General features: G+C 38.7%; 1 protein-coding gene across 1 annotated transcript in view; it reads right to left on the reverse strand.

The window, feature by feature from the left end:
• Positions 1-579: 579 nt before the first annotated feature.
• FGF10 (fibroblast growth factor 10) overlaps positions 580-22,639 on the reverse strand; it is an 83,103-nt gene continuing 61,043 nt past the window's right edge. The window contains exons 2-3 of the mRNA XM_073343901.1: positions 8,101-8,204; positions 580-3,910 (exon numbers count right to left, since the gene is read on the reverse strand). Of these exons, the coding sequence (XP_073200002.1) occupies positions 3,713-3,910; positions 8,101-8,204 (302 nt within the window). The 3' untranslated portion in view covers positions 580-3,712. The remainder of the gene's footprint in view (positions 3,911-8,100; positions 8,205-22,639) is intronic.

Genomic DNA, 22,639 nt, shown 5'->3' on the forward strand with positions numbered 1-22,639 from the left:
GATATGGGGTACCCTCACCTCTGATTGACTTCAGAAACAGGCCCTAAATTTGCTGAGATTCATGTAATATAAACCTTTGCCGACATAACTGACATGAAGTTGCAGTCTACTTCCATGTACAAATGTTTTTGCACTACTGCATCTTACTAACCTTACTTGAGCTTTAAAAGCTTCAGAGTCTTGGACAAACACTTTAAATGTTAGAGAAAAATACTCTACATTTTGCTTATAAATGTGAGTTCATGCTCTTCCTCCTAAAGCCCTTCATTCTTTCATCAAATAGGCTTCTTTTAAATTCATTGCTTTTTTCCACTGTATAAACTAGATGGACCTAGATACTTACAGGAAGAATCTAAAGTGTTCAGTTGTTATTAGAGTGACGATAGCTGACTCACACATGCAAAACATTAAAGAAACCTTACAAATGTTCAAGTGATTTTTGTTTTGTTTTAGGGCTATGGAGCACCAAACCACATCCTGTAATATACATGAATCTCCCCCCTGCCCCCGCTTTTTTTTTTATTATGCAGTATCATTTAAGGCTAATAAAACAATCAAGGACAACATTTTTATTCTCTATTCCCAGCATTTTATTATTTTTATTTAAATATAACATACTGTACATTGTTGATCAGCCTTTAAAAAAACAAAAACAAAAACCCCCACCCTCTTTAACTTGATCAGGAGTCCCCTCTTATGGTAAAAGGAACTATAATACTCTGGGAAGACTGTCTGCAGCACAATTCTACCACAGTAAATACCAGAGCATGCCTATAGTGCAGGCCATCATTTTCCTTCAAGAATTTTTTATTTTTGTTAACCATCAGGAACCAACCATTCGTTCCACAGAATAGCTCCTGTCCCCATCTCTATTCACTTTAGAAAAGTGATATTTTCTATTCTTGGCCTCTGTGAGCAGCGATATGTTTTGCTAGAAGCTGTTTTAGTGTTTTGAAATCCTGTAATTATGAATGTTTACATATAAACTCCCCTAAGTCATCTAAATGGTTCTGTGAAATGAGAACCTAGTTTGTACCATAGATGTTGTTAAAGTGGTTATCCAATACTATATTTGCTCAACCAAACATTTAATTTTTGTTGTGGGTGGTCCATTATACATTGTCATATGCAATTATTACTTTAAAAATTTAAACAAGAAAGCCTCCCTCTCCATATGATAAGTTTTGCTATTCAGTCTCAATTACAAATTTAATTTTAACCTCTGAAATTCTACTGTCGGTCGATTTTTTAAAAAAATCTCATTCATCAACAAATAGGTTGGAAACCAAATACCATGAAATGCACTGGTAGCTGCAAGCCAAAATGCTGTGCCTCAAATACACTTTTTTGTTATAAAACAGACAACTTTGTTTTGAGGAACAGGAAATACAATCTGACCGTTCTTTATGTTTTACATGTTATGGGAAAGCTGCTGCTGCTGTTTTTTTTTTTAATACACAACTAATACTTAAATAACAATTAACATTGGAAGTGCTGGCTAAGGATTGACTCAAATAAGTTATAGAAGATCACAATAACACCAGCCTTTCTTCAGGTAAAACTTTAGTTAAAAAAAAAATACACAATTTAGCAAAACTCTCCTTTTGTATCAAAATACAGGTTCCAAACAATAAAAATAAAACCAACTTTCCCCCAACAATACTGAAGATAGAACTGCACGTCAATATAATCTCATAGTTATCACTTAAAAGTATTTAGAAAAATTATTATACTACTTTTTTTTTCTCACTACGGACACCGCAGAGAAGTTTATGCATTTATTTAGTGGAATACAATGTGAAGACAGTGGTACATGTTGGCTGATGTACTGTTTTCTATTAAAAAGAAAAGGAGGACTTGTGGCACCTTAGAGATGAACCAATTTATCTGAGCTCATGAAAGCTTATGCTCAGATAAATTGGTTCGTCTCTAAGGTGCTACTAGTCCTCCTTTTCTTTTTGCAGATACAGACTAACACGGCTGCTACTCTGAAACCTGTTTTCTATTAATCTGCTCTAACAAAATGAATCTCAAGACGGCTATATTGATGAGTTTTCCAGAGCTCTCTAAATTTACAGAAATAAGTGAAGCAAAAAACAAACCTTATATTCCGTTAGGTTGACCAGACTTCATAATAGGCTTTAACTCATTTGCTTAAATTAAGCTGTGGGAATAGTAACATTTCATAAAAAGTGCCTGATATTGTGTTTTTTGAGCATTCATTTATTGTGATGGATATGAAAGACATTCTAACTTGGGACACGGTTGCTGTTTTTTTAGCTGGCTCTCATAATGTTATATGCATATGAAAGTAGTCTCTGTTAATTGCATGATCATGAATATTCTATGGTCTTTTTTCAGGAAATGGTCCCAATATATGTCTGTGGCTCTTCAAGCTGTTAATGAGGACAATTTAGTTGAACATGAAGGTTACTGAATAAGGACTGCAGGAGTGTGCTCTTTTTGGACTCACTTTTCGGGAGCCAAATTCTGCTCTCAGGTGCTTCCAACTGCACAGGATAATTCTGCTTGCATTTAAATGCATGCAATATTGCAATCTCATTAAAATCAATGGGCATGAGCCACATTTAGAGATTGTTCCAAAGGCCACTACAGGCAGTGAAAAGATTCCCATTAACTGCAATGAATTTTGGATCAGACCCCGAAGAAAGACTATACATTAGTCTCAAATACAAATCAATGGTATCTGAATTACATACACATCCCAAACACGAACGCACCTGAGTACAGATTTGGCCTCTCCATCCACTTCATACAAGCAACAAGACCCTCCTGACAATGTATTTCTTGAAGTTTGTTCTTGAGTGATGGCAGGTAGGATTCACAAACATAAACACATCCAATGTGTGTGATAAATCTGAGCACTGCTTCAGGTTCTTTTGATTAAGTGCAAAACAGTTTAGAAGAAAACAGATTGGACATATTCACTGCAATGCTGACTTTACCTTAAAGACTTGTCAGTTTCCTATTCTCAGGCAGTCAGTGAGGTTTTGAAAGTTTACTCTATCAACCCCCGTGAGAAAAGCTGAAAAAAGGGGAAGAAATAAGGAAGCAACTGAGGAAATCATTTAAAACAAAAAAAAAAAAGATATTTAACATCCTATTAAATAAATAACTTAGAGAGAAATAAAAAGGAATGAAGTTAGAATACACAGGCATACCATATTATTCATTTTGTTAGAACAGTTTAATTCTAATATGCTTATATTTCCTAATCCTATCCATTCTTCCATGAGGCTACTCCAGAAACTTCTTTATTTGTGCATATGACCCAAGTGCTTCCAGTAAATGCTTGCATGTTTAACTGTTCATTGGATCATTAGGTTTGAATGAGCAATGAAGGTCTTTGATACGAGTTAGTATTCCATAAATAACTTTCCCCGAAGATCATTCAACAGATTGTCTCACGTCCTGCAAGTTCTATCGCAGAGATAAAAAAACATTATTCACACTGGGAATAGTTCCCATCCCATTTGATCCAGCTTGTATCTTGATTATAAGATATGACACAGAACTAATTAAAAGTCCTTCATGTGCCAGCAATGAGCACAAAACCTTCAAAGGCTTCCCCCCTTTTTCAAACAAGCAGACGTCTGCATTATTTCTTTGCTTTTACTCTTCAAGAGGATTACCAAGTATACTTGACAAAAGAGCCTTTGGTTCAACTGCATCAATAAAACAGTTCCTTCATCTATGACATTACTACCATTGGAAGAAAGTGAGCTGAGGTGTTTTTCCTCCTTGTTTTCTGTCCTCTCTTTGTAGCTCCTCTTCCATTCAAGGCCACAAACATTTGTCTTCCATTGTGCTTCCAATTTAAGGATGCGTATGTGTTGTATCCATTTTCTTCTATTCTTTCCTTCAATTTACAATCGCTGTTAAACTCTTTCTGTAAGAAGAGAAAAATGAACAGGCCAGTTCAGAATGTAAAGACTTTTTAACCATATTGAGGATAAAATAATATCTTATACAATAATAACCTGAAGGATTCCAAAGTGCTTTACAACTTTTCCACATAATCTAGATGATTATTATAAAATTATACGGTTTGCTTATTGAAATATTTAATTGCATGCACATTATAACACATCGGTTATGCTACAAAATAAAAATGTAACCGATTGGGCACTAAATAATTACATATAGTAATAAAATTATATAATTCACCCACTAGTGTAATGAAGCCACCTCTGGGATGGAACATGGCAGCAATGAAACATCAGTTTCTTAGTTATAAGGTTTCTCTACATCACAGTCATGGACTCATTCACTATGTTGCACTTCTAAACAAATGCAATCTTTGACGTGTCTTGATCCAGGTTATTGGTAGCACATGTTAAATGAATCTATAAACTATAAATTTTAAACTGTAAAGACTCATTTAAACTAAAGTCCATTCATACCACTGTGGCATTGCAAAGGAGACTTTAAGCGGGTGCAAATCACTCTGACAGTGTAAATGGACCTTAAAGTGGGTGTGATGCCCCTTTAACATGCCAAAATGGTATAAAGGGCCTTACCAGAAATAAGGATCAGGACCTGAAAGATTTCAGTGCCTGGCCCAATATCCATATTGTAAGAATGTTCACAGTGAACCTAACAAAATTCTGCATGCACACTTCCAAGGATGAATGGTTTCCATTTTTCAAGAAAATTGGTATCAGTTTGCTAGGAGAGGATGTAAAACATAAAAGGCAAGTATGTTGTCATGAGAGGCTAATTGTTTCTGTAATATTTACCATACACAGATCTGCTTTTCAGGAGTGATGACAAGAATGTCTTTAATAAACAAATAGCTTCCATATTGAAAAAAGGAAGCCATTTCAATAAAGCCACTTAAATACAAATTGGAACTCTTTTGCAAATAGGTCATTTGAAACCCTGCACATTGAAATGTGCAGTAAGACACAAAGCAGTATATATTTCTGTAATTCCTACATTTCAGAAAGCAAGTTCTTATTTACAGGGAAGCCCAAAAGAACCCTACAATGGAACATGTAAACACTGACCTGACCTGCCTACCTACCTACATATGGTAATTCTAAGGCATCTATTCAAATGCCAAGACAAAAATTAACAAGAAAGAATATGCTGAAGTAATAAATTGTTATTTATGGTACAAATAAGATTATTTTGAGGTGCTTTAAACATTTTATTTTTGATGAATGTTGTTAGATACTTTGAGCATTTAAAATATAAAAACCATCCACAGATATATAGTAGGAACATTTATATAGCAGATAGTTTAAGTGAGTCTTTAAAATAATTACGTGGTTTCACAGACATTTGAAGATACATAGAGGCAATATACGACAACTACTTTACATACAATTCATATAAATCTTCACTACTTATTCCTGTAGATTTCCATTTTAAAAAGTGATCAAGAGTTCATTATACTTAGATACAACTAAGAACTTTCAAACCCTTGCTTAATCTTTCACCTATCCTCAGGGCTTTTCTACCCTTGAAGGGCTACAGCTGCATTGCTGCAGTACTTTAATGTACACACTACCTACATCAACAGGAAGGGTTCTTCCATCAATGTAGGTCATCCATCTTTCTGAGAGGTGGTACCTAGGTTGATGGAAGAATTCTTCTGTAGACCTAGCATTGTCTACACCAGGGGTTAGGTAGGCTTTACTATACTGCTCAAGGATATAGATTCTTCACAGCCATGAGTGATGTAGCTGGGTCAACCTAACTTTTTAGTGCAGACCAGGCCTCAGTTATAAACTACAGAAAGCATACTTTTGTTTTCTTCACACAGTTGACTGACTCAGTCACACTCAATTTGACTTTCAGAATGCTCTGAGTCACAGTATTAGTCCATTAGCAGAGTTATGTAAGCTTGGAAAAACATCTCCAGGGGATATGCTCTCCCTTTCCCAAACAGCTCTTTATATTCATCACTTTAGAAACCTAAAGACTGCTTGGACTTGCTTTAATATTCCATCATTTGCTTTAATGGAGAAAAAAAGGCAAGTGGCCATTAAATTAAGCAACAACTCTAAGCCACATTAATTCTCCTTCTGTCTGGTCAGTCCTGAATCTGATAAATAAATCAAATTAATGAGCTCCTGCCCCTTTACCTGCTCATACTAGCTGTAAAATACCAGTCAAAAAGGCTGGCAAATATTTTTGCTAAAAATAAAAATAACTCATTTGACTCCTTTTTCCTAGATGCAGAATTCTGATCCAAACTTTCAGCCTAGTTCATAGATGACATAAAGAGATTAGATGATGGAATCAGGTGGTAAAAAAGTTTTACTGACATAAATTTGGGCATCAAACCCATTAGTGAATTATGCAGGATATTCTAAACAAATGCCAGTGTCATGCTCTACCTGCAAGTTTATATATGGTCACCAGCCAATCAGGGTCAAGATCATGTGGCCACTCAGGGAGCTGGCTGAGGAATCCTAGAAGCTAGAATCATAGAATCATAGAATATCAGGGTTGGAAGGGACCCCAGAAGGTCATCTAGTCCAACCCCCTGCTCGAAGCAGGACCAATTCCCAGTTAAATCATCCCAGCCAGGGCTTTGTCAAGCCTGACCTTAAAAACCTCTAAGGAAGGAGATTCTACCACCTCCCTAGGTAACGCATTCCAGTGTTTCACCACCCTCTTAGTGAAAAAGTTTTTCCTAATATCCAATCTAAACCTTCCCCACTGCAACTTGAGACCATTACTCCTCGTTCTGTCATCTGCTACCATTGAGAACAGTCTAGAGCCATCCTCTTTGGAACCCCCTTTCAGGTAGTTGAAAGCAGCTATCAAATCCCCCCTCATTCTTCTCTTCTGCAGGCTAAACAATCCCAGCTCCCTCAGCCTCTCCTCATAAGTCATGTGTTCTAGACCCCTAATCATTTTTGTTGCCCTTCGCTGGACTCTCTCCAATTTATCCACATCCTTCTTGAAGTGTGGGGCCCAAAACTGGACACAGTACTCCAGATGAGGCCTCACCAATGTCGAATAGAGGGGAACGATCACGTCCCTCGATCTGCTCGCTATGCCCCTACTTATACATCCCAAAATGCCATTGGCCTTCTTGGCAACAAGGGCACACTGCTGACTCATATCCAGCTTCTCGTCCACTGTCACCCCTAGGTCCTTTTCCGCAGAACTGCTGCCTAGCTATTCGGTCCCTAGTCTGTAGCGGTGCATTGGTAGCTAGCCTACCCACGTCTGAATTCTAAAGTAAGTCAAAGAGTTGGTGCAGTGGGATGGCCAGTGCTGCTTCCTGAGGACCCACTGGGCCTGGGTTCAAGACTGGAATTTGAGACCAGGGTCCTGACATATACACTATAGATATATGTAGTATGTGTGTAAACCAGAGTTTAGTTCACCCATTCATGGGGTTATATTATGTGCATCTGTGAAAATGATTGGTGATAATTCATATCTTACACAAACACATATTCTATCTTTTATAGGTAAGTACAGGTTTACCAAACTCTGATTAACCAAAGTTTGATTATGTTCCTGAGGATGTGATTATCCCCCTCTCTACAGTATTCTCATGCAATAATCAGCTTTGCCCCTTTAAAGCTGGTGAATCTGTAAAGCTGACCAGTATGCTGTCCAGTGCACTCTAGGGTTGGGAACCTGGTGTACAGCCTTTAAATGTCTTCCAAGCTGTTGCTCCATTATCTGAAACCCCTGTTTATGAGGTTTCAGATGCCCCCCCACCAAATTATTGACAAACAGGATTGTACTGTAGACATGAAAGAATAAAATACTTTTAACATTTTAATTTCTTTTTAGATTCTTCCCAAATTGTCTACAGTTTTCATGCTGTGTTGGCTGCTACTTAGTGGGAGACCTGACCGGACCAGACACCAGAACAGGCCATTTCCATGACGAATACCAGCAGCCACTGCCAAACTTTAGCCTAATGAACTAACCACGATGAGCTGGTTTATGAGAGCCTGAAATTTTGATGAACAACTCCTTGCAGCTCTAATTACTAGAAAATTACAGATAACTGAGCAAGTCTATGGTTATGACTCCTGCAGGGGGGGAAACTATGGTTATGACTCCTGCAGTCCATTTTGAAAACAAAAGCAACATACTTACAGAGCCATAGACTTTTCCTTTCTTGTTCATGGCTAAGTAATAGTTGCTGTTAATCGATTTAACAGCCACAACTCCAATTTCCACTGATGTTATCTCCAATATGCCTAAAATACAAAAATGAAATAAAATAAATCAATAAATGAGAGGCTCAGCTCAAAGACTTTTAATCATTTCACTGAAGAAAGAGATCTGCCCGTTATAGAAAAAAAGAGATCAAATTTAAAATGAATCCCTTCAAATCATGCTAAAATCCAGTTAATATTCAGAACCAACCAACAAGCTTTAGTAACATTCCTCTTCAAATCACTACAAGAGAATACACAAACATTGTTTCAATTATCATGTTTCCTTTGCTAACCCTGCATTTAAAACCCCCATAAAATACGTAAACAGCTCCACCCTTAGCATAGATTTCACTAAAAGTTACCAAAAGAGACATCTGAACTACAGCATTAAATTAAATCTACAGCATATGTCAATAGAATGTCAGATTTGCCCCAATCTTCAAAAACAGTGGTAAACTATTTATTCCTCGTAGGACATTTAGATAAACTAAATCTCTCGGCTGCATTGAGCTGATAAATTCATTTTTGGCAAGTGTGTTGACATTCTGGGATATAGTAAGACTAACCTTGATGTTCACATTATCTTGGGATGGCAGAGAAACACTCTGCTCTGTTTGTAATAAATGTGATTAGCATTTTTTTGTTAAAGAAGAAAGCTTTCTGGGATACTGAACGGCTCAAAGGACCAGTAATGGGATACAGAGTCTTTTATCTTTAAGTTATTTTAATCCATATTGGATTGTGAGTGTGACAAGTCACTGCCCCATGTGTGATGTTAGTGGTTCCTGTTAATATTAGACAAGTCTTAATATCAACAAAACCACCACAAAAATGTCATCCCACAGTGTCAGTAGCAGGCCAGTGGGTATGAAGATGGAGCTCAAACTGAACATGTCCACACTGGGATTCATATCTTGTTTAGGAGCCATATTTAAATTCAGGTTAAATATAGCTCATGTTAAACTGGTTTCTAACATGGCTTATGCAGCCAGTGTAGGTGAGTACAAACCTTTCTCCCTGATATATAAACAGATCTATACGACATGCTAAAATAGTGGCCTGCCTATACTAGTGCTCATCAAGTTGATACAACCAGAAAAACTGCGTGAGTGATCGCAATGGTGGGAAATTTTAGGAATAACAAATCCTAGGCCTTCCATACTGGCCAAGCAACCTTAGGAACAAATTTACTTGGAACCAGGTTTCAGCAAGTTTTCTACAGTGATGAGCTGCCAACACTTGAAGCAATGGCAACCCACAACAATTTCCCTCCAAGCTTGTGATAAACCTTGTGTCCAAGGGGTGCAAGTGCTCTCAGAATTAAGGGGTGGGGTGCTGGGGAATCCATTTGTTTTCCCAGTCACCTAAAAATTCCCTATTATAATCACAACTAGGGAAGAAAACAACATAACTAGGCATTCAGTGCATTAGCTGGCAATGTTTATTTTTTGTCCTTAAAAACCATATTGAGTACATTCAAACTACAGAACCTAATTTACTCAGTTTGAAGTGGGGCTTGGGGTGAAGACCTTATGTGAGGTCTTCCTTTCCTGGGCCTTTCTTTCATAATTGTGCTACATACAGGGAAAAGCCCATTGTGAGTGGGGAACATTGGTGGGGTGATGCTAAGAAGCTTGCAATAATGCTGTCTGGTCTGTAGTAAAGGAATTCTGCCTCTAGCATGGAGGGCTTGTAAGAGGAAATCTGTTGTTTGGGCCATGCACATTAAAAGCATTGTGAATCTATGTATGAGAGAACTAGCAGGTAATTTTTAATGGTGAACAAGCTGGTGTGGTAGTTAACATTTACCAAAAATAAAGAAAAACATCAAATGGACCCAGTCAATATTATGGATTGTTTTTTCTCACTGAAGGATATGTGGCTTCACTGGTGCATCCCGCAGCCACAGAAGTGAGAGAAGGCTTTCCACTGACCTGTTACGAGTTGGGTTTTGTACTAACAGCCTGCCACAACTAGCCGGATCTAAGCTATTATCAAGCCAGGCTAATGAGAGGTGTTAACCCAAGGTCTGTTCTATACTTAAAACTTAGATTGACATGGCTGTAGCACTCACGGGTGTGAAAAATCCACACCCCTAAGTGCTGTAGCTATGCAAACCTTACCTCACATATATATGCAGCTAAATCAATGGAAGAATGCTTCCATCAACCTAGCTACTATCGCTTGGGGAGGTGGAGTTCCTACAGTAATGGAAGAAACCCCTTCCATTGCTCTATTCTGTGTCTTAACTACAGGACTGCCCTATGCCACTCTAGTGCCCATAGTGTAAACATGGCTTAACTCTTTAGTGAAGATGTACCCTTTGGCAGCATAGCCAAAGGGAAATAAGGCCGGGACAGGAGTGAGGAGCTCCCAAGTTCTAATTCTGCTTCTATTACAGTGGAGGCTACATTGCGTCATTTCACCCTTCCATACCCTGGATTCCCCTGTAAAATGGGGCAATAATACTTCTTTACTAACAACAGAGGAGAGTTTGAGAATTAATTAATTAGGGCCAGATCTCAGATGACCTAAACCAGTGTAGCTCCATTGACTTAAGTGGAGTTAAGGCAATTTACACCAGCTGAGGATATGGTCTTTAATGTTTACACAGCTCTTTTGAAATTTATTGCCACGTTCACCTGTCACACCCATATAGCTTCAGCCCATATTGGCTTTCCTACAAGAGCATTCTATGATGAACAGCAGCTCTCTAGTTTCACCCAGCTGTTGGCCATCCATCTCCCTCAAAGTACTCCAGCTCAGAAACAAGCATCGCTAAATGGAGTGTATAGGACAAGCCTTTGGTGGGGTGAATATGTGGTGCAAGCACTCCCTCCTCTGCCAGCTGCTCCCTTTTCCTGTGTGATTGATATATTTTTGCTCTTTCCATGCCAGACAGTGATGGGGAGAACACAGACCATTATTTATAAGGAAATTTTAAATGGCTGTAATTCCTAGTGTGGTTCAAATAAAACCAGGTTGGATCCATTTCTAACAATAAAAAATCTACATTAGCATTTCAAGGGACTTTATTAATAAAGATATGTCAATTTTGATTAAACTGAATTATATTTTGTCATATTATACTTGTAAGAATTGCAACATGTTAAAATAGAATGTCATTCTATTGACCAATATAGTATCACTTTTCAATAGAATATATTTGTGAAATTTTCAAGTGCAGTTTGAAACTGGATAGTATATTACTCAAGTACAAAATTGGAATTGAATTAGCCAGTCCTGTTTTGTACTTGAATGATGCACAAATATGTTGTACGTTGATACAGTACTTTAATGCCTACAGTGCAATGAACCTTACTCAGTAGAAGATCAAATACAATAGATTTTTCTGGTAAATTGTGGTCAATCTCACACTCCATGTTATCCTCACTGATAGAGTGGAAACTAACTCACCAGGATGAATGTTATTGCACTGGAATTAGTTTGACTGCACCGAGTAATGCTCGCCTAAAATGTGGCTAGGTTCTTCTGAACTATTATCAGTTTACCATCACCATTGGTACAGGATTTATTCTCACTGAGTAAGTATGTTTTAAAAACTTGGAAGCGTGGATAAAAACCATGATTTATGTCCCAAATTATAACTTCATAAATTCTCACCTCCAGAGTCTTTCTGGAGATTTCAGTGGAGGTTCAAGTTTGAAATTAATCCTATGTTCTTAATTTACTCTCAGGTGGGTAACATCAACCAAATTCTGTGCTTACTTCCGCCCCCCTTCCCCATTGCCAATGCAACCCTGGAAACTTCAATAGAGCTGCACACTAGGTCTGTACAGAATTTGGCTCTACTAGATCACAGTGCTTCTCTCCCTATGCAATTTGGCCTAACGTATAGTCTCTTCTTTAGAGAAGTTATGTTTCAGGGCCCCAATTGAAAGTCCATTTAAGGCAATGGAATCTTCCTGTTTATTCTGTGATACAGCCATATGCATAATAAAATTTAGATGAGACCACCAGTTAATTTGACATAGGTCACAAAAGAGCCACATATTGACTTTCAGAGCTGGAATGGATTCAAACCAATGGCCTCTGATAAAAAAGATGAAAATACCTGCATACAAGTACTAGTCACTTAAGTCATTGTGTTATAAGCTGGCCCGGGTAAGAAAGAAACAGATTCTTACAGTAGAACATCCCCAAATTGTAATTAAAGTTCTTTTCACCATCTAATGATTAAGGGAAATATTTGTGGCAAAATACATTATAGGTCAACTTCAGTCAACCATTATTCCATGCATTTATACAACGTCCAGCACAATAAATTCCTGGTTTATGACTGGGGCTTGTAGGCACTGCTGCGATACAAATATTAAATAATGATACTACATCCAGGGCTTGCAGGATTAGGCCCTATATGGTGCAGAAGTTTCATATTCCACAAATACAATAAGCTTCAGCATGACAAATAAACAGAGTCTGGCATTTTCATGACTTAGTCTTTTAATTTCTATAAAATATGTAAAGTGGAAATTATTTTGTGTATAATTTGCCTTCATAATAACCACTATGAAAAACTAATGAAGCAATTTTGGGGAATCTCAGTAGTAGTTGCTCAATTCAGTTTCATGTCTTGTAGGAATTTGGAAAGAAAAAGAAAAATCTTTGTGGCCTCCATTATGGTTTTAAAACAGATATCACACTATTATTTTACAGTCGTAACTCTATAAACTGCAACAATTACAGCTAATCCCATTTTACCACATCCGCTGTAACAGCATGGTTTTCAATACCCAAATCATTTCCAACTCATTGTAATTAGAAACATTCCCAATATCAACTTGAGATGTGCCCTGTAGCCATGCATGTGTTCCCAAAGGCTAGAAACATATTCACCATAGGAACCAAATATTATATATTTACCTTATTTTACCTTAAATAAACTGTATTTTTATAGTTTATATAAGTGGTCATTATACAAATGACAAGGCTAGAGAAGAATGGCTGGCCATCTCACACTACACAGAGGAATTGTAAAAAAATAGCACTTATAGTTTTGTATTGCTATTTGCAAACTTCTTGTGTTCTTATAAAAGTGCTGGGCATCTGAACTGAAAATATTTACTGTGGAATTTAATCACATGGTTCCTTAGGAAATAGTTCAGTATTTTTTGTGATTAATAAAGTATCTGATACTTTATCAAGACACTACTGCACTAATAATTGAATGCAGCTATGAGAGTTCTGTATGTATCAGTCAAAAAGGATTATAAGGCTCCAGGACCTCTTTCTTTGTGGTGTAGGATGGCCAATCATTCCTCTGTTACCTTGTCATTTGTATAATAAGCACCTATAAAATCTCTAAAACTGCAGTTTGTGGGTCTGTAAACCTAGACTGGCAGAATAATTCCACCTTCCATTGCCTGCCCCCCAATTCTGAGCCCTCCGCCTACCCTTTTGATGGTGATCTCTTATGCTTTCTACCTGTTCTCTCCCCACAGGTATTGCCTCCCTGTTCCTGTAATGATCTTGGGGTTCATTACACAACAGACCAGTGAATGAGAAAGGAATAAACCTTTTATTCCCCCACTTCCAGGATACGTCTCAAAATTCCTGTATTTATAATACTTACCGTTATGAGGGAGCCTCTATAAATTACAGTCTTGCACAAACATATATTTACATTTTCCATCCTAAAAAGCCAACTAACTCACTATAAACAACTATCTAATAACACATACATTCAATTCTCAACCTGACTAGTACATTTCCGTAAACTACAATTCATATACCTAATGTATCAACTGTCTAGAGAGGAGAGGTTTACCAGCACATCTCTATACCCCATTTTCCAGGCAGGTTAGAAAGTCTCTCAGTTTTTCAGGACACTTGATCTCCCCCTCTGATCTTCTCAGTATCAGCCTTTCATTAAAGTCTGAGTTGTTGTCTTATTCCTTGACAGTTTCTCCTTTGTCCATTGATAAACGATCAGTTGGTTGGTAAATGACAGAGTCCACTGTCTACTGTCAATGTATTAGAACTTTCTGGGATTACGCTTGGATTCCTTCAATTAAAGCAAAATGTATCCCCTTGGTCCACCTGAACTCCGTAAGACCTTGGATTCAGCTGTTCTTTAATGGTACCCCTTTGGCCCAAAGTTTTAGAGGCATGATTCCTCAGGGACACTATCACCTGGGTTAAGAGATGGGAGATCACAGGTCCTTTTGTCAAAATAATATTTCTGCGTCCATTTCTGATTTTCTTTCATCTTCCATATGGTTTTGTTGTCATTAGATTTCAGTAAATTATAGGGATTGATAAATTAGATCTGATCCTTCTTTCCATGTACAGCTGACCTGGAGAAGAACCAATGTAGCTTTATAGAAATCACCTTCGCTGTCGAATGTCTTTTTCATAAGGTCCTTCTCCACCAGTAAACTCCTTTCCATAAATCCATTTGATTGGGGGTAATTTGGATTTGATGTTTTGTGATGAAAATAACCAACCAATGGCAAAGTGCCTACAACCTGTGCTGGAAAATTGTGGCCCATTATTGTTAAAGTTTGCATCTGGAATTCCATGTCTGAAAAATATTCCCTTCATGCCAGCTATTGGTTAGTCTCTAAGGTGCCACAAGTACTCCTTGACTTAGTACTAGTACTGTGCAGTGAACAAATTGCTGGATACAGAGACTAATCATCTGGGACTATTAAATAATCCTTTGATTTCCAGATAAATAAATCGGTGCCTACCTTCTCATAGGCTTTTGTGGAACTGGGTGAGGTCTCAGAGGCTCTGCCTGTTTACATGGCTTGTATTTCAAGCATGAAAAGCAGTTTCCTATCACATTAGCAATGTCATGATTGATCCGCAGTCAATATATCACTTCTCATGCCCATTGTTTGCATTTCTCAATTCCTAAATGACACTTGTGGATCTTCCATAGCATTTCTTTCCAGAGGCTTATTTGTACTACAACCTTGCTGAACCTGAAAATCATCCCATCTATCATAGTAAGTTCATGTCTGCAGTTTCAATAGTCTCTTATTCTTGGAAAACAATTGTTAATTTCTTCAGGTCACCCTTGAATTATCTCTTCTTTAAGGATCCCCAGTGATTCATGTTTCTCTGGTTCCCCTCTTATTTGTTGCAGTTTTTCATTAGCTACAGGACTTAACTTACAATCAGATCTATGTAGACTTGCATCTCTATCTCTACAGTCTTCTCTAGTTTTGTAGTGGAGTCATTGCTCTGGAAAGTGCATCTGCAGGAAACATGAATTTACCAGGTGTGTAGGTTATAACCAAATCATACTTTTGCAGTTTTATCATCATTCTTTGAATCCTTAAGTTACAATCATTCAGCAGTTTGCCAAATAATTCTAACAGGGGCTTGTGGTCCTTTTCAACATCTACAGCCCAGCCATAAATACATTGATTGAATCTCTCACAGGCAAACAATATTCCTAAAAGCTCCTTCTCAATGTGTATATCAGGTTTCCTCATCAGTCAGTGATTTTGATGCATACTCCACTGGTTGCCAACAATCATTGTGTTTCTGTAAAATCACTGCACCTAACCCAGATTGTGAAGCATCTGCTAAAATTCCAATAGGCCTGCTTGGTGTGTAGAAGTTCAATATGGGCTCTTGTATCAGTTGTTGTCTCAAAACTTCCCATGATTCCTCCTGTTCTGAATCCTAGTACTATTCATTTTTACTTTCTAGGAGTTTCCTCAAAGCTGCTGCTTTTGTAGATAGATTAGGTATGAATTTTCCAAGTAATTAACCATTCTCAGGAACTGCTGGATATCTTTGACTGTGGACATGGCTGAAACTGCTTATCAGGTTTTACACCTTCGCTGGAAATAGTATCTCCAATAAAAGTCAGTTCTGTAATCCCTAAAACAAAATGTCTCCCTATTTAGTTTCAAGTTTGCAGCTCTATTGGAAGCCAACGCTTTCCAAAGGCTACAGTCATGTTCCTCTGTAGTTGAGCCCCAGATGATGCTGTCATCCTTGAGGTGTCGACACCATTAATATATATGTAGTTCTTATGTATGGTTTTGTGGTACACTTCTGTTGCTGATGTTATCCCAAAGGGTAGGCATAAGAATCTGTATCTTCCAATGGGGGTATTAAAGGTGCATTGTTTTGAGCTTTCTTCAGTTAATTTTAGCTGCAAAACCCCCGAGGAGGCATCCAATTTACTGAAAGATTATGCATTCACAAAATGAGCCATAATCTCTTCTCTGTTGGCAGTTGGAAGTGTTCTCTTTTTATAGCCTTGTCGCAGTCTCTAGGATGTAAGCATATGTGTAGCCAGCTTTTATTTTCCTACACAAGGACTAGGGAGCTCACCCCTTCCATTGACTCTTCAATATTTTTGTGTTACTTGCATTGTTTCCATCCTTGAGAGCTTAGCCTTGAATTTATCATGGAGTACAAATGGCATCTTTCTCCATGGATGGCTAAGTGAAGGGACCCTGCAAGCAACCCAGCCCTTAAAACAGATCATGATGTTCTTGAATAGGTGCCTCATAGCCAGGTTTGGTATGATCTTGTAGTGAGAGCACCCATTTTACCAGATTTCAGAGTAACAGCCATGTTAGTCTGTATTCGCAAAAAGAAAAGGAGTACTTGTGGCACCTTAGAGACTAACCAATTTATTTGAGCATGAGCTTTCGTGAGCTACAGCTCACTTCATCGGATGCATACTGTGGAAACTGGAGAAGACATTATATATACACAGAGACCATGAAACAATACCTCCTCCCACCCCACTCTCCTGCTGGTAATAGCTTATCTAAAGTGATCATCAAGTTGGGCCATTTCCAGTACAAATCCAGGTTTTCTCACCCTCCGCCCCCCCCCCCCCCAAACTCACTCTCCTGCTGGTAATAGCCCATCCAAAGTGACCACTCTCTTTAAAATGTGTATGATGATCAAGTTGGGCCATTTCCAGCACAAATCCAGGTTTTCTCACTCCCCCCCCCCCAAACTCACTCTCCTGCTGGCAATAGCTCATCCAAACTGACCACTCTCCTTACAATGTGCATGATAATCAAGGTGGGCCATTTCCGCATAAATGAGCCATTACCAGCAGGAGAGTGAGTTTGTGTGTGTGGTTTTTGGAGGGGGGTGGGGGGGTGAGAAAACCTGAATTTGTGCTGGAAATGGCCCACCTTGATTATCATACACATTTTAAAGAGAGTGGTTACTTTGGATGGGCTATTACCAGCAGGAGAGTGAGTTTGGGGGGGGGGGGCGGAGGGTGAGAAAACCTGGATTTGTGCTGGAAATGGCCCAACTTGATGATCACTTTAGATAAGCTATTACCAGCAGGAGAGTGGGGTGGGAGGAAGTATTGTTTCACGGTCTCTGTGTATATATAATGTCTTCTGCAGTTTCCACAGTATGCATCCGATGAAGTGAGCTGTAGCTCACGAAAGCTCATGCTCAAATAAATTGGTTAGTCTCCAAGGTGCCACAAGTACTCCTTTTCATTTTACCAGACTGAGCTTTTCACAGAGTGAGACTGACACCAGGCCTAAAATTGGTGTCACCTCTTTTGGTACTACAATAAATGAGAGCCCATATGTGATGGTTTTATATTTGATGCTAGCACTGTACCTCCCCTTCACTGGTATATTTTTTCCAGAATAACTAGTTACTTTTGTTGGTCACTGTTTTGGTCTTATTTTCAGTCTCTCATAATCTTGTTTAGACAGAATATTAACTTGAGCTCCATGTCCAGTTTAAGTGGAATAATTGTTTCATTCACTTTCATTGGCCGTATCTAGTCCATCATGAGTTGTACTTCATCCCAGGGCTGGTCTTCACTACAGAGCTAAATCAGCACTGCTGCAATTGATGCAGCGGCATCAATTTAGCGGTCTAGTGAAGTCACACTCAATCGATGGGAGAACGCTCTCCCATTGATTTCTGTACTCCATCTCAATGAGAGGCAGAAACAATGTCGGTGAGAGAGCATCTCCTGTCGACACACCATAGTGTCGACCCTGTGGTAAGTAGATCTAAGCTATATCGATTTGAGTTACCCTATTAATGTAACTCAAATTGCGTAACTTAAATCGACCAGCCACTGCAGTGTTGACAAGCCCCCAGCATGTCTATGTAAAACTCCTCAACCAGGTAGTCTTCAACTGCATCCATTTGACTTTTCTGCATTTGGGATCTGCATCATTTTGCAAAATGATTTCCCCCCCACACACACTTGTGACAGAGTTTTCAAAGGCAAAACACTATTTTGGGCTGTGCTGTGATCCACACCTTCCACATGACTGTCTGTACCCCGTCTCTTCATTAACAGTAGTTTTCACAGAGGGTGGTTCCACTTTTTGAGTTGACCTCTAGTGGTTATATGCTTTTGTACTTGTATGAGGATAACCCCTTCTGGTGAATTCAGCTCTTTGGCTTGTGCTTACACAGTTTCTGCTGCTCTGCACATCTGGAATGCCTTTCCTAAAGTTAAATCTCCTTCACAGAGCAGTCTCTCTCTCTCTTAACTGTTGTCTTTACTGCCACAACTGATTCTATCTCTGACCAGAGGCTCTGTCAGCTCAAAAGTCATGGGTTTTACTGAGTCTCCTTAATTCTGGGGCATATTGCACTAACACAGTGTTTCTCAACCTTTTTGATACCAGGGAGCAGCTTGCCGCCTTCCTAAACTGTGTCAGGGAAATCTCAGGAACCAGTGTCAGCCCACAGACTGGTCACTGAGAATTTTTTTGCAAATATGTAAAAAATTGTCTCTTTCAAAGGCTTCATTCCTTTTTGGCATGCAACATTGCTCAAATTTAATTAGTATTTTACTTAACATCATGCTTTCATCTTCTTCAACTTAAAGTTGTTAAAACATCCAATGCTTCCTCCCCAACAACGTGAAAAAAAAAAGACTAATGATTTTACTTCATAATTTTTATCCTCTGCCAACATTGCTGCTAAATACAATTCAAATCTCTGTCAGAATTTTTTCCCAGTTCTCTGCAACATTGCCTGGCAGTTGCAGACTGGATGGAGGTTTCAGCACATCCATTTTTGGCTTTCTTCCCTTCTGAAGGTAGCCAAGCTACAATTGTGCTCATAAAATACATACATAAGCCTTTGTACTTCTCTGCTACTCCACATGCTCCCCTTTCCTCTGCTTTCAGTTTCAAACACAGGAGTTTACCTCAGAATGAATGAAGTCTCTTTTTCATTCAGCATTTCTGACACCATCTAAATATCTTGGGGTTCGCTAAACAGTAAACCAGTGAATGAGAAAGGAATAAAACTTTTATTCCAAAAAGCCATAGAGTGCATGTGTGGTAAACTTCTGTACACAGCTACACTGAATTCTCAACACCCACTGCTTCCACAGCACATCTCAAAATTCCTGTATTCATAATACTGCCCTTTAGGAGGGAGTCTCTCTAAACTATAATCTTGCACAAACATATCTCTACAGTTCTCTCTTCTCTCCTGCAGAAGAATGAGCCCAACTGGAGGGAATGTGATGATGTCAGATGGATGTTGAAACAGGCAGTTTTCCAGGTGGTCAGCTGCCTGATGACAACAGCTTTGATGGTGGCGGCAGCTGCTGCTGCTGTTGGCTGGATGATGGGGGCCTTTCAGGAGGATTCTACCAGACTACGTTGTTGGAACTTTTGCTCCATGTTTATTATTGGCTGCTGGTGTCTGTTGCCCTGAAGGGTTCCCCCTGTAGGCCCAGGTTGCCTGGGTCTGGACCTATAGGGGTGGTGTTGGGGAGCAGATTAAGCAATGACATGAGGCATTTGTCAGTTCAAGAGCGGGACCAATTCATGTTTGAGGGATGGAGGTGTTGTTATTGATGGTCCCTCAGGGATGGTTTCAAGAGAGGTGGGGCAATTGGTTATAAGTGTTTTGTTGGTGGATAGTTAATTATCCACGTGCCCTGTTTGGTAGAGGAAGCCTGGATTGATGGAAAGAAAAGGGGGAGGGAGAGAGGAAGATGAGGACACTGAGCCTGCTTCTCTACTTCCTTACAACTTGTTGCAATTGTTCACACCTGTGCAAAGTGAGTATAAAATGACACCATATCAAAATGTGTGTAATTTACACTCACTTTTGCATAAGTACAGATGAATGCACAAGGTGTACAGTGATGGAGAAGCAGGTGCAATAAGTGTAGGAAACAGAGTGAGTTGAGGAAGACATGCCTTTCAGAAGTGTTTTCATTAAAACTAACCTGTTTCACTGACTGCAAACATAATGATTTCAATGTAGTTGTCAGATGGCAAATTATGATACAAGGATCATAGCAAAATTATTTCCCTACAAATCCAGCAGAGAGCACCATTTATAATTAGGGGTAAAAATCTCATCCTGAACCATATCCCAAATCTTGACCCAAGAGCGAACCTTTGAGGTTGGAAAAAATTCAGAAGCTTTTAAAATTATTTTTAATATTCTCATAGAACTTCCCCACTTCCTGCTTTAAATCACGATGGAAATACTGAAATACCACAAAGAAAGCTATTGATGTGTCATGCCTAGCCCAACTCAAGCCAGAAATTGCTGGAAATCTTGTCAGAATCCTGATCATGTGAGATTTCCAATCCAATTCCCAGTTGAATGCATTTGGATAACTTTAGACTAGCATCCAAACTTTTGGAAGGTTATGGGAACGGAACCTCTGAACCTTTTACGTTAGTACAATGTCAACATAAAGTTCAACAGAGTAAGAGCATAGAAAACTCATGAAGGGCTAGATTATCACAGCCCTTACTTGGACATGCAGAGGGATAAGGAGAAGAAAGTCCCTTCTCCCTCCTTTAATTCTCAAGAAGTGGTTTGGAAAGTGGGAGTGAGAGGAGCTTTGGCTCTGCCCCCCTATTTACCAACTAGAGTAGTTGGCCAGAGTCCAGACACAGGGGAAAGTAAGCTCACCCACAAAAGGATAGTGGTAATGGAGGAACCAGGGGAGGAATGGTGACTGTCAGTCACAATTTATCCTCAGTCCTGCTCCTGGGATGGCGAAGCTACACACCACCCCTTACTCAGGGCAGTTTGTAGCTAGCCCAAACATAACAGCAATGCAAGTGAGCATGCTACTGAAAGAAACAATGGTACTGAAACACAAAAACAGTAGTTAAAATTAGTCACAGACAAGCAAATTTCAATTTATCTAGATGCTACAGCCCACATAGCCCTCTGCCTGAAAGCCCTACTGCAATGATTTGGGTTAGAATTCAGGTACATTCAATTCAGATACATTAGTTAGAAAATATTCAGTATTTAAACATTTAGCCAAAATAGGACACACATGAGAGTGGATGAACACCACACGCAACAATACTTACAAGGATTTTTTAAAAGTTGCTGTATCCAATTTAGGGCCAGATTCTATCCCCCCCCCCAACTCATGTTGAGTACTAGTAGTTTTCTCCATGAGTGGCCCCATTTTCTTATATAAATCATTGAAGACAATGGGACAACTCGCAGAGTATTGAGTAATGGTGATAGAATCTGACTCAGAGAACAAGGTGCTGGTTCTACACGGTCCCTAAAAAGATGATGTAATATGCTGTGTGCTTGTTTCTGCACATTTTTAAATGTTACTACATGTTTTCTTAGGCCCAGATGTGCGTTACTTTAAACTGCAGCATTACAATCTAGCTGTAGCCTGTAGGGCACATTCATATTTCAATTTAAAATGTTTTCAAGGTTAAAAAAAACAAACTTTTAAACCTTTTCAATGAAAATTCACATAGGGGCTGATCCAAAGTCCAAATGACTTCAAAGGGATTTGGTTAAGGCCGATAGATTTCACTGATCTGGTGATAATTTTATAAGTTTCCCATCACTTTGCAGTTTTTTGATTTGTGAACCAAATCCTGATTTTGAATGTACGTGCACAAATCCCATTCCAGGCAATAGGAGTCAGAAATATGCACCAAAGGGAATAACACAACTATTTGCAAACTAGCTAAGAGAAAGAAACGTTGTCAGTCTTCTGGCGTTACACAAGTCATAATCATAAGGATTCTTATTCTTGGACTTTCGGTAGTGAACTAAAGTATATATGGGCAAATGGCAGTGGAAAAAAATCACCAGGAACATCAACCACAGGCAAAGACTAACTAGGGATTTTGTGCACTTGCATCCCAAAGGATCATGATAGAGACACCTTCTTAGGATACCACCTCAACAAAATTACATAGGAACTAAAAAGGAGGGACTTTTCTACTGTATATGACCATATGTAATATCTCCAAATCCACAGAGCTGCTAGTTTAGATTCAACTGACTGTTTTGGAAACTCTTTACAAATTAACATTAAAAATGTTTGCACCAATATGTGCTAGCAAATCAAAATTCTAAAAGAATGGTCTAAAATTAAGTCAAATAAAACATCAGAAGACAATTTGGTCACAAAGTAAAAATCTCGCTGGTGAACCACACTTCATCAGCTTGTGACTGAGTGCTGAGAGCCAGTAGCTGACCCAGCACTCTGATCACTGAAGCATTAA

This window comes from Lepidochelys kempii, chromosome 5, assembly GCF_965140265.1.
Source record: "Lepidochelys kempii isolate rLepKem1 chromosome 5, rLepKem1.hap2, whole genome shotgun sequence".
Taxonomy (NCBI): Eukaryota; Metazoa; Chordata; order Testudines; family Cheloniidae; genus Lepidochelys; species Lepidochelys kempii.